The sequence below is a fragment of the Oncorhynchus gorbuscha genome, linkage group LG24 (genome assembly GCF_021184085.1).
Source record: "Oncorhynchus gorbuscha isolate QuinsamMale2020 ecotype Even-year linkage group LG24, OgorEven_v1.0, whole genome shotgun sequence".
Classification (NCBI taxonomy): domain Eukaryota; kingdom Metazoa; phylum Chordata; class Actinopteri; order Salmoniformes; family Salmonidae; genus Oncorhynchus; species Oncorhynchus gorbuscha.
Window position 1 is genome coordinate 26,028,525 of NC_060196.1, and position 12,160 is coordinate 26,040,684.

The 12,160-nt window shown below is 41.9% G+C and overlaps 1 protein-coding gene across 1 annotated transcript; it reads right to left on the reverse strand.

The window, feature by feature from the left end:
- Positions 1 to 3,203: 3,203 nt before the first annotated feature.
- Positions 3,204 to 8,805, reverse strand: LOC124013373 (E3 ubiquitin-protein ligase RNF5-like). The gene is made up of 6 exons (XM_046327677.1): positions 8,490 to 8,805; positions 6,010 to 6,028; positions 5,219 to 5,331; positions 5,076 to 5,130; positions 4,629 to 4,740; positions 3,204 to 4,549 (listed from the first exon to the last, which is right to left on the reverse strand). The coding sequence occupies exons 1-6, from the start codon at positions 8,696 to 8,698 to the stop codon at positions 4,449 to 4,451; spliced, it is 609 nt and encodes a 202-aa protein (XP_046183633.1). The 5' UTR covers positions 8,699 to 8,805; the 3' UTR covers positions 3,204 to 4,448.
- Positions 8,806 to 12,160: the final 3,355 nt, after the last annotated feature.

Below are 12,160 nucleotides of genomic sequence, written 5' to 3' on the forward strand. Positions count from 1 at the left end.
GCCTGGTTAAACCCGAGGTCTCTCACATTTGTCTCAATCCCATGGCTGGTCGTTCAGAAAAAGGAAAAAACAGCATTTACAATATTCATATATACAAATGTATACACAGACCGATACAAACACAACCAAGAGAAACACTCATTGCAATAGAAATATGATAATAGTCCATGTCACATTGGGAACAGTTCATGTTTCTCACCGCATGTTATTTTCTTGGCTGCAGATAATGACAAATACTCATTCTGACTGAGTCAAAAAGGCTCTGGCAAACACTGTATTGACTTCTGCACCTGGGCCGGGTTCAGTAGGCACAAAGCGGAAAGTCTGAATTTGTCCAAAAAACACGTTGCAAAATGTTTTTTTTAATGAACGTGACCCTGATGTCATCTTTTCCTGTGCAGCACAGTGCCCAGCAACAAAAACCCCAGGGCCAGTTTTTCAGAACATTTAATCCAGATTGAATGATCCTGTGTGTTCAGCTCATTTTGCTTTGTAGATTTAAATGTTACAAACTATTTGCTCATATGTGGCTAATTCTCCACAAAGCACAACTGTACACAATACAATACTGCCCACTCCAGCCTTCCATACACTATCCTTATGACTCTATACAATAGTTTTAGTCTTAACCTATGTGATAAAGAACTCTTAAATCGTATGATTATATCCACTATACAGTTCATTTGGAAAATATTCAGACCCCTTCCCCTTTTCCATATTTTTATTCTAAAATGGATAATTACATTTTCCTCATCTACACACAATTACCCATGACAAAGTAAAAACAGGTTTAGAAATTTTGGCAACTGTACTCAATAAAACCAAAAAACGTATTCAAACCCTTTGCTATGAGACTCAAATCATTGATCATCCTTTGTTTCTACAACTTGATTGGAGTCCACCTGTGGTAAATTCAATTGATTGGACATGATTTATTTGGAAAGGCACATCTGTCTATATAAAAAGGTCCCACAGTTGACAGTACATGTCAGAGCAAAAACAAAGTCAGGAGGTTGAAGGAACTGTCCGTGGAGCGCCGAAACAACAGGATTGTGTCGAGGCACAGATCTGGTGAAGAGTACCAAAGCATGTCTGCAGCATTGAAGGTCCTCAAGAACACAGTGGCCTTCATTCTTAAATGGAAGAAGTTTGGAACCACCAAGACTCTTCCTAGAGCTTGTGGCCAAACTAAGCAATCGGCGAGAAGGGCCTTGGTCAGGGAGGAGACCAAGAACCTGATGGTCACCGACAGAGCTCCCGAGTTCCTCTGTGCAGATGGTTGTCCTTCTGGAAGGGTCTCCCATCCCTGCAGCACTCAACCAATCAGGCCTTTATGGTAGAGTGGCCAGACGGAAGCCACTCCTCAGAAAGTCACAGGACAGCCTGTTTGGAGTTTGCCAAAAAGGCACCTCAGAACGACCATGAGAAACAAGATTCTCTGGTCTGATGAAACCAAGATTGAACTCTTTGGCCTGAATGACAAGCGACATGTCTGGAGGAAACCTTGCACCATCCCTACGGTGAAGCATGGTGGTGGCAGCATCATGCTGTGGTAATATTTTTCAGCATCAGGGACTGAGATACTAGTCAGGATCGAGGGAAAGATGAACAGAGCAAAGTACAGAGATCCTTGATGAAAACCTGCTCCAGAGTGCTCAGGACCTCAGACTGGGGCAAAGGATCACCTTACAACAGGACAACAACCCTAAGCACAAAGCCAAGACAATGCAGGACTGGCTTTGGGACAAGTCTCAATGTCCTTGAGTGGCCCAGCCAGAGCCCTGACTTGAGCCTGATTGAGCAATTCTGGAGACCAGAAAATAGCTGTGCAGCGATGCGCCCCATCCAACCTGGATCTTGAGAGGATCTGCAGAGAAGGTACCCCAAATACAGGTGTGCCAAGCTTGTAGCGTCATACCCAATAACACTCGAAGTATCCCTTTAATATGATGGACAAAACACAAGAGGTGTCAAATATTCCATGGTGCTTCAACAAACTACTGAGTAAAGGGTCTGAATACTTATGTAAATGTAATACTTTCTTTAATAAATTTTCAAACATTTCTAAAATGTTTTTGCTTTGTCATTATGGGGTAATGTGTGTACAGTCGTGGCCAAAACTTTTGAGAATGACATTAATTTTCAGTCTGCATGATGGTAATTTGCATATCCTCCAGAATGTTATGAAGAGTGATCAAATGAATTGCAATGCAAATTAACAGCATCCCCAAAAACTTTTCCACTGCATTTCAGCCCTGCCACAAAAGGACCAGCTGACATCATGTCAGCGATTCTCTCGTTAACACAGGTGTGAGTGTTGACGAGGACAAGGCTGGAGATCACTTTGTCATGCTGATTGAGTTTGAATAACAGACTGGAAGCTTCAAAGGGAAGGTGGTGCTTGGAATCATCAGGCAGGTGTGAGTGCATCTGCACGCACAGTGAGGCGAAGACTTTTGGAGGATGGCCTGGTGTCAAGAAGGGCAGTAAAAGCAGCCACTTCTCTCCAGGGAAAACATCAGGGACAGACTGATATTCTGCAAAAGGTACAGGGATTGGACTGCTGAGGACTGGGGTAAAGTAATTTTCTCTGATGAATCCCCTTTACGATTTTTTTTGGGGCATCCTGAAAAAAGCTTGTCAGGAGAAAACAAGGTGAGCGCTACCATCTGTCCTGTGTTATGCCAACAGTAAAACATCCTGAGACCATTCATGTGTGGGGTTGCTTCTCAGCCAAGGGAGTGGGCTCACTCACAATTTTGCCTAAGAACACAGCCATGAATAAAGAATGGTACCATCCCATCCTCGGAGAGCAATTTCTCCCAACCGTCCAGGAACAGTTTAGTGAAGAACAATGCCTTTTCCAGCATGATGGAGCACCTTGTCATAATGCAAAAGTGATAACTAAGTGGCTCGGGAACAAAACATACAATATTTTGGGCCCATGGTCAGGAAACTCCCCAGACCTTAATCCCATTGAGAACTTGTGGTCAATCATCAAGAGGCGGGTGGACAAACAAAACCCCACAAATTCTGACAAATTCCATGCATTGATTATGCAAGAATGGGCTGCCATCAGTCAGGATGTGGCCCAGAAGTTAATTGACAGCATGCCAGGGCGGATTTCAGAGGTTTGGAGAAGAAGGGTCAACACTGCAAATATTGACTCTTTGCATCAACTTCATATAATTGTCAAAAGCCTTTGACACTTATGAAATGCTTGTAATTATACTTCAGTATTCAATAGTAACATCTGACAAAAAATATCTAAAGACACTGAAGAAGTAAACTTTGAAAATTAATAATTGTGTCATTCTCAAAACTTTTGGCCACTACTGTAGATTGAGAAAAATAATTGAATATTTTAGAACAAGGCTAACAAATTGTGGAAAAGGTGAAGGGGCCTGAATACACTGTAGCTCTAATCCACATTATTAGGTATGTCTTCTCTATATGACTTCACAGTGCAATGGCAGTTTGTTAAGATTATGTATAAAGTTGTTAGTGTATCCATCTGTACACTAGTCTAAAGAATATTCATAAATTCGGTTCGTAAATCTACGGACAAATTATTAAATCGGTTAAATTGTAAACAGGAATATCCAAATACATTTTCCCCAAATTGTACTTGACGGTGATACGTTACTCTTTGGCTTGGAAAAAAAGTGGTTATAGTGATTAAAGAAAAACATTGATGTTATCAGGTAAATCCCATTCTCACCCTCCCTTACAACTCAAACAAGCTCTAATATTTGGGGAATTAAACCTGAAATTCCTTCAAGGGGCAAAAACAAGTAATTCCATTTTGTCTAAACAGTTCTACGTTAACCACATGTTACATAGGTTTTGTGGTGCAGTAAAATTACTTAGATCATCCCCTAATTTACTATTAAATCATTCCAATAATTTAATTTTGACTATCCACCAGTCCCATCCCTAAAAAAAAGGTCAGCCAGCCCCCACCCCTGTGTGTGTGTGTGTGCATTTATGTACAAATTCCACAGAAAGAGGGCGATAGTGTCTTCGTTTTACTCACCCTCACCCATCATCCACCACCAGAGTGGTGTCTGTGTACTCTCCCTATCCAAGTGAGTCTCATAAATCATTTGGATACACAAATCTTTGACTGGTTTGTGTTTCCTGAACTAGATATCTCTTGCTAAGAGAACTGCCAGTCATCCCACCACCACCCATCTATAGTCTAAAGCAGAGGTGTCAAATATTTCATGGAGGGCCTGGTGTCTTTGGGTTTTTGTTTTTTCCTTTAAATAAAGACCTAGACAGCAGGTGTGGGGAGTTATTTCCTAATTAGTGACCTTAATCCATCAATCAAGTATAAAGGAAGAGCATAAACCCACAGACACTCAGCCACTATTGAGTAAGTGGGTAATTTCTGGTGTTTTGACGTGTGTATGAGTGTGAGCACCTTTCCTTTCCCTCCCTCTCCCTTACACGCTCAGCAGCCAGAAGAAGAAGAATATGGCCACGAACAGGAAGAGAGAGTCCTGCCAGTTGTTGCCATTGCCTTGGTGATCGGCTGCATATGCGTCTGGGGGAACAATGATAACATTGCAATGACTAGTCAACAGCTAAGGAATAAATGGATGGATGGTTGTGTGTGTGTGTACCTGCTCTGTGGTAGGGGTCATTGGTGTTGAAGACTGTGGTGAAGAAGCCGAAAGGGAAAGCACCGATCCCAAAGGACATGTGGAAGCCATTGTCCCCGAACCCCTGGAAGGGCTGCAAGAAGAGGACAGAAAGGAATAGTGGTCTCTCATTACAAATAGAGTAAACACAGAAAATAACCATGTAATAAACATATTAAAAGGATACTTCGGGATTTTGGCAATGAGGCCCTGTATCTATTTCCCCAGAGTCCGATGAACTCGTGGATACCATTTTTATGTCTCTTTGTCCAGTATGAAGGACGTTAGAGGTAGTTTTGGAAGCCAATGCTATCTAGCGTCAGCGCAATGACTGGAAGTCTCTGAGTATCTACTAGAATGATAAAATACAGAAGTATCCCTTTAAACATCAATTAAAATCTAAGCGATGAAGAGGAAAGGAAGACTCACCCCTCTGCTCTCTGGCTCTGTTCTCTGTCCCGGAGGACGAGGCGGGGTTTTCAACCTGGAGAACGAAACACCAGTTAACCAATGCAGTTTCTCAGTGTCACACATTCACAAATAATGACACACAGACAAAAAACACAGTGTACCTGGGGTCCTCTTGGCTGGAGCTCCCTCTGCCGTAGAGGGGGATGACTTTCTCTCTGCTGATGCCTGCTTTACACACAGGACACTGCTGTTGGCTGGGTCGCGTCTCCAACCACTGACACAGACCGAGGAGGGAGAGAAAGAGATCATATGACAGGTGAGACAGAAGCCATACCGTACCGTCTGTTCAATTCCGTCAGTCTATTGGCTTGCACTGACTTACTGCAACGTGCCACACACAGGGTAGATCTATGTGCTGTTCTGTGTTATGTAGAAGGATGAGTCAATATACTGTAGTAGAATGATTTGGTTTTTTTAAAACTAATTGGGGGAGAAAACCCCACACATTATACCATGCACTTTCTGTGTCGGTAATATAAGAGAGTTGTGCAATATAGCACAGAGTCAAATACAAACAGCTGGGAACACAAGGCACTGAAGTAGTGTTGACACTATTCTAACAGAGTTAGCGCAGTAACTAATGAACGAAAAACATTGATTCTCAAAGGAGAAGGATACGCAATACTATGCATGGTGAAATGTACGTTACAGCTAGTGCTATAATCTAAAGCACCTCAAAGACAAAAAGGGGGTTCACATAAAACACTGGTGTAATGAATGGGAGCTTGAGAACATTATCAACTTTAAGCTGCACTGAGTCAACTGACTGACCAAGGTGGTCTCAGGTCATGTCATCGGACTGGGAGCTGGTTTCAACCAGTAGAAAAAGTGTAGCCTAATATTTACCACCACTGTGAAACTAAAGACAACACGTTTAAAATGGCATACTTACTTGATGAAGGCAGGGCCAGCTGTGAAAGAGAGAAGGAGAAAGATTAGTGTGGGTATTATGAATGGCGTCACCTAGAAACATGGTGACATTTGGAGTAACCTCCTAGCGGCCTACTTCATCGAGTCTGAATTGATACACAGAGATTCTCAATTGCATACTCCTCGCATCCTCGCCTCCTTCTCAAAACCCATTGGATGAGAAAGCTGAGGTCCCACCCCTCTGACCTTCTCCAATGGGTTTTCAGAAGGTGGTGAGGAGAGAAGACATAAGGAGTATGCAATTGAAACTCTCCCATAGGCCTAGTTAGTGTGCTAGATTTTGGAATCCATATTCACCTTATTTTCCAGTAGGCCCCCCCACCTACAGGATGCATCTGGTTACCCTGTTCTGACCTTAACGATGTGAGTGATTAAAATCATCCGGGCTCCCCATCGCTAATGTTAATTAGCTCCATTGGTCATCGCTCGTTAGCACAGGTCTCACCTCGCTGCTGGCCAGATTAATGCATTGTGGATGAGAAGGGTGGTACATGTACAGTAACACAGTCGCTCTGGATAAGAGCGTCTGCTAAATGACTTAAATGTAAATGTAAACACGGCACAGGTGTGGCATATCATGTGCACCTTGTGCTGGGGAAAATAAAAGGCCTCTCTAAAATGTGCAGTTATGTCACACAACGCCACAGATGTCTCAAGTTGAGGGAGCGTGCAATTGGCATGTAAGACTGTCCACCAGAGTTGTTGTCAGAGAATCAAATGTTCAACTCTCTACCATAAATTGCCTCCAACATTATTTTAAAGAATTTGGAGGTACGTCCAACCGGTCTCACAACCACAGACCACGTGTAACCACGTGTAACCACGCCAGCCCAGGACCTCCACTTCCGGCTTCTTCACCTGCAGGATCGTCTGAGACTAGTCAACCCGACAGCTGATGAAATTGAGGAGTATTTCTGGCTGGAATAAAGCCCTTTTGTGGGGAAAAACTCATTCTGATTGGCTGGGCTAGGCTCCCCAGTTGGTGGGCCTATGTCCTCCCAGAAACACCCACGGCAGCATAATGAATTTATTTAAATCGACTGATTTCCTTATATGAACTAACTCAGTAAAATCATTGAAATTGTTGCGTTTATATTTTGTTCAGTATACATAAAATATCTAGTTATATTTTTCAGTTCAGTAATATATGTGTTCCATCAAGTCTCATTGATCATCTGAACTGGAGTTTTTTCTGTCGAGGACAGTCTATTCTTACTCCTCTATAGTGACAGTGCCTCTGACACCAATCCCACTCTTAACCCCGGAGATGTAACTGAACTCCACACGAATGAGTCAATGCATGCATGTTTACATTACAAACAATGCAACTGTAGCCAACAACTTTGCAGAAACTTGGAAGGTCAACGCCTGCCGTTTGTAATACATGATTCAGGTGGCAAAATTGGGAAAATCTAAAGCAGTGATGACACGTGCTTAGTAAAAATCAGTGATTTTTTAGTGTGAGTCACCAAAGTTATCCATTGCGCAGTGTCTAATAGCTATTAATACACCCAACGCAGAAACTCAAACACTGACTTGAGTTCCATGCAGCAACCAGGTGTGTACCAGAGAGGCATTCACTGTTACATTGCAAACGTCAGATTGATACAATGTTGGTGTAGCACAGGTGAAGCTGGAATGGGACATGAATCAAATTCCATAAGAATGATTTTGGCAAGATGCTGATGGCTAAGCAACTTCCAATAATGGACTAAAGAAGCCTAACGTTACTCCTTATAGACCAATGACGTTACATATTCTGTTTAGCGGCGAATTGGTAGCCTGGGTACTAGTCTCTTTAGCTAATCCACTCCGTGTACTCCATGTCATGTGCCCATGGCAAGGAGTGGAACGTAAGATAAAGAGACTGGCCCTCAGAACAGCGAATAAGTTCTGGAAGCCAAAACAGCTAAATACTCCATCTAAAAGTGAATCGATTCTCAATTGCGGTAATGTTCTAGAAACATAAACCACTCTAATTTCATATCACCAAAAAAACATCAAATGTAACAAACTGTACATTGAATTAATATTAATAAAATGTGCGAACATTTTTGTAAAGGCATGAGGTGATGAGCATACACCATTGTCAAATCAACTTTATTTCGATGGGTTGGCTAATGTATGAAGCTCAGCCAACCAACAACACTCATTCATGATTAACGTTCGCTATTAACTAGACCTCAAAGTTAGCCATCTTGCTTTCTAGCTAGCTAACATTTAACTATATAAAAATAAGCCTTGTGTATGCATTTGTCATCGAAGTATGGGTGTGAACCAACAAACCACCAGCTTGTTATCGTAGAGAAACTGGCTAGCTGGAATTTGTTAGAAAAAATAAACAAGGCAATGCCAGATGGATGACTAGGTATGTAAGCAAGCTGCTAGCAGCATACAACATTCCCTACTCGACGATTGATCAAAAGGATCCCCGCCTCGTACCAGAACAAGTGCCCGCACAAACTGATGACAGCGTCCCTTGCTGTGTCCAAACAAATGTTGCATTCGAATGTGGCCCGATCTGGCTTGCGTTCTGTCTCTCCGCCGCTTCCTCCCGGGCCATCGCGCTCGTTGCTGTTCTCACCATCCGGGAACCCTCCTCTGCTTGCAGGCCCGCCGTCACTCGAGGACCAGGGATCCGCGGCCGCCATAATTGCTTACTGAAAAAGTAATAACTCCGCCAGACGAGAGCGAGCTTCGAGATTTCACTGTACCTGTGCACCACCCCGCCCGTTTCCGTAAAAAAGAAACAACTGGGAGGAGTTTAAAGGTCCTGATCAGTCATTCGGATTCCCATGTAAAATAGACGTTTGTGACTGAAATATCACCTATAATATTGTGGGGGGATAAAAATGCTAAAAATATAAGCAAACGTTATTTTTCTCCCGTGTCTAACTACCAGAAAGTTTTAAAAACAGGCTGAGTGGGTGAGTTGGCTTGTATTGATAACTGGCAACCCTATGAAACGCCTATGTGAATGATGCAGTGAGCAGTGTTGCATTAATACACAAAGCAAATCACACAACATTGCAAATCTCCCATTTGGCATGTCTCTTGTGATGCGATTCACAGAAGTGCTGACTGATGTGTTGACATACCAACTGCATTATTGTAATAAACGACCCCCTTTCCCGTTTGGTCCTTGCTGGTTGAAGACCTAGCTAGCCAGACACATTTTTATTTTATTTAACTAGGCAAGTCAGTTAAGAACAATTTCTTATTTACAATGACGGTCTACACAGGCCAAACTCGGACGACGCTGGGCCAATTGTGCCGCCCTGTGGGACTCCCATTCACGGTCGGATGTGATGCAGCATGGATTCGAACAAGGTACTGCAGTGACGCCTCTTGGGAGCCCCTAGAAAGGAGAAATATATCAGTATCTTTGCCATAGATGAATAGTGTAAACGTTTTATTATATTTGCCGACACCCTACATCCATTTTTTTGCAAACACACCTTCTCCGATGTTTCAAGGTTTCATAGCAGTACTTATTAAAATTAAGTAAGAGAATATCATCATGTTACCATTGGTGTATTAAAATGAGAGTTAGGGTGATGTCACCCTTTACTCTTAAAAATGTATCCAAATGTTTAACATGGAGATGTAACAGTATAATTGTAAACTGTCCCCTCACCCATACCCGGGCGCGAACCAGGGACCTTCTGCACACATCAACAACAGTCACCCTCGAAGCATCGTTACCCATCGCTCCACAAAAGCCGCGGCCCTTGCAGAGCAAGGGGAACTACTACTTCAAGGTCTCAGAGCAAGTGACGTAACCGATTGAAACGCTATTTAGCGCACACCGCTAACTAAGCTAGCCGTTTCACATCCGTTACACTCACCCCCCTTTTGACCTTCCTCCTTTTCCCGCAGCAACCAATAATCCGGGTCAACAGCATCAATGTAACAGTATAATTTTAAACTGTCCCCTCGCCCATACCTGGGCACGAACCAGGGACCTTCTGCACACATCAACAACAGTCACCCTCTAAGCATCGTTACCCATCACTCCACAAAAGCCGCGGCCCTTGCAGAGCAAGGGGAACTACTACTTCAAGGTCTCAGAGCAAGTGACGTAACCGATTGAAACGCTATTTAGCGCACACCGCTAACTAAGCTAGCCATTTCACATCTGTTACAGAGAGGACCAGTAACTTTATGATCAAACTTTTAAAATGTAGAAGCAACAGTATTTTTCATACTTTGATCATCATACTTTAATCTGGTTTCGTCCAAATATCATCCAATTTCATGAAAAACATGATTTTCACTGTTCATGACCTTTAAAGTTTGTGACTAGATGGACTAGCCTACAGCTACAGACGAGATCTACAGTTTAACTACCACTAGAGTTGTACTTAATGTTTTGAAGCCAGAGGACAAGTCTGAGTCTTGTGCATCTTTCTCGAGCTTTGACTTTTCGGCCTGAAAATCACTGACGTCATGATTTGACCTCGTTTTTTTTTCGAGATCTCAGTTGTCTTGAAAGCACCAACTAGCCCAGGTACTTCCCACACAATTGCGGGACCTCAGTACTTGAGAAGCGGGAGACAGACACTGGCGCGTTTGAGTGGTAAGGAGAAAGTAGCCGACTGTAGACGAAAGTCGGGGGAAGTAGCCTACATATGCACCGACAGTAAGTCGGACAACTTCATTTGTTTTGTTTTGGTACAGTCCACATGTAGCTTTGTTTTGGTCACAGGTCCAGGAATGGCTGAAGAATTGCAATATTTACCTGCAGTTAACGCTGCAGATAGCACTACTGGGCGATCTAAAAAAGTCAGTCAATCGATCAATAATATAATAATTAGAATAGAAAGGTTCAGAACTTTTGTGAAACAGCACAGCACAGTTTAAAAATATATGGCAAATAGAAATCCAATATGGATGGTGTTAACAGGTGAAGGTTGGGACTAATAACAACAAGATAACTCATATAAAACATTCTGTGCCCGTAATACGTATATAGGTTAAGAACATTTTTGAAAGAGCACTGTTTGAAAGATATAGCAAATAGAAATCAAACCGGAGGGACATCATACCTGTATGGGAGAGGTTGAGGGTGGAGGAAGGACAAGACTTAAAAACAAACAAAATAAAACTATTGTAAAATAGACTGTGTTCATAAAATGTATATAGCATGTATAAACTGGAAATACAGGCCTAAGCGTTGTTGTTCACTAGTTTGCTCCAATTGGGGGTAGGTGTGGTAGGGTAATAAAGGAAATATATATATATTTTTTAAAGATATGTATGTATGTATATATAGATATATTTATATTTGCAAAAAAATATATGGGGGATTGGAAGTGATGCAGACAATTACATTGATGGAAGCTACAATCTATCTGCAATATTAAAGCAATGGGTGTTTTCTGTTAAGAGAATGTGCTTCTTGTTAAAAGATTAAATAGCACTAAAGGGAGTAAGCAAAGACACTATGTGTAATCCTGGGATTAAGTGTATTTATTTGTATAATTCTATAATGGCCTATAGTTATCTGTACTTAATCCTAGAATGGCCCGTAGTAATATTATAGTCCGATAATGGCATGTAGCAATCTTAGAATTGCCTATAGTAATCTGTACTTATTATTTTCTGGAAATAATGTATAGGTGCGCCATCAATATAATTGATCCAAGGAACTAGGAAGGTGAAACCCCGCCTAGAGGAAATAACTTTGATTTGGAAACAATGGTGGTGTAAAGCCGAGGGGATATGGTTATTAGCATAAAGTGGAGGGACTATGAAACTTGTATGAGCATGAAACTGTATAAAAAGAGTGGACTGAGACTGAGTCCGGCAGATGGTCCATGGGCCAGCTCGGCTTGTTACTTTATATAAAGTACATTTTAATTCACAAGTTCCGGTATCTGAGAAATGTGATTGAGTGAACATTTCCACAACAATGCTGGTCTACCCCCTAAATTTAACAAAGAAAAAATAAATAAAGAATATAATATAAAAAGTCAGACAACTTCTGCTGTTTCTATGAAATGCGACAATGTCAGACAATGGCATTCGCCTTTGTTATTGCCGACGAAATGGATGCTATCTAAATTCCACTTCTCCTACACCAGTGGTTCCCAAACTTTTTATAGTCCCGT

What these genes read in the sequence shown, in the direction of transcription:
- LOC124013373 (XM_046327677.1), bottom strand. Translation starts at nt 8,698, where the DNA reads ATGGCGGCCGCGGATCCCTGGTCCTCGAGTGACGGCGGGCCTGCAAGC. An exon ending in TCCAGCCAAGAGGACCCCAG is followed by an intron (nt 5,131 to 5,218) that starts GTACACTGTGTT and finishes TTCGTTCTCCAG; the next exon opens with GTTGAAAACCCCGCCTCGTC. An exon ending in CAGAGCCAGAGAGCAGAGGG is followed by an intron (nt 4,741 to 5,075) that starts GTGAGTCTTCCT and finishes CTCTTCTTGCAG; the next exon opens with CCCTTCCAGGGGTTCGGGGA.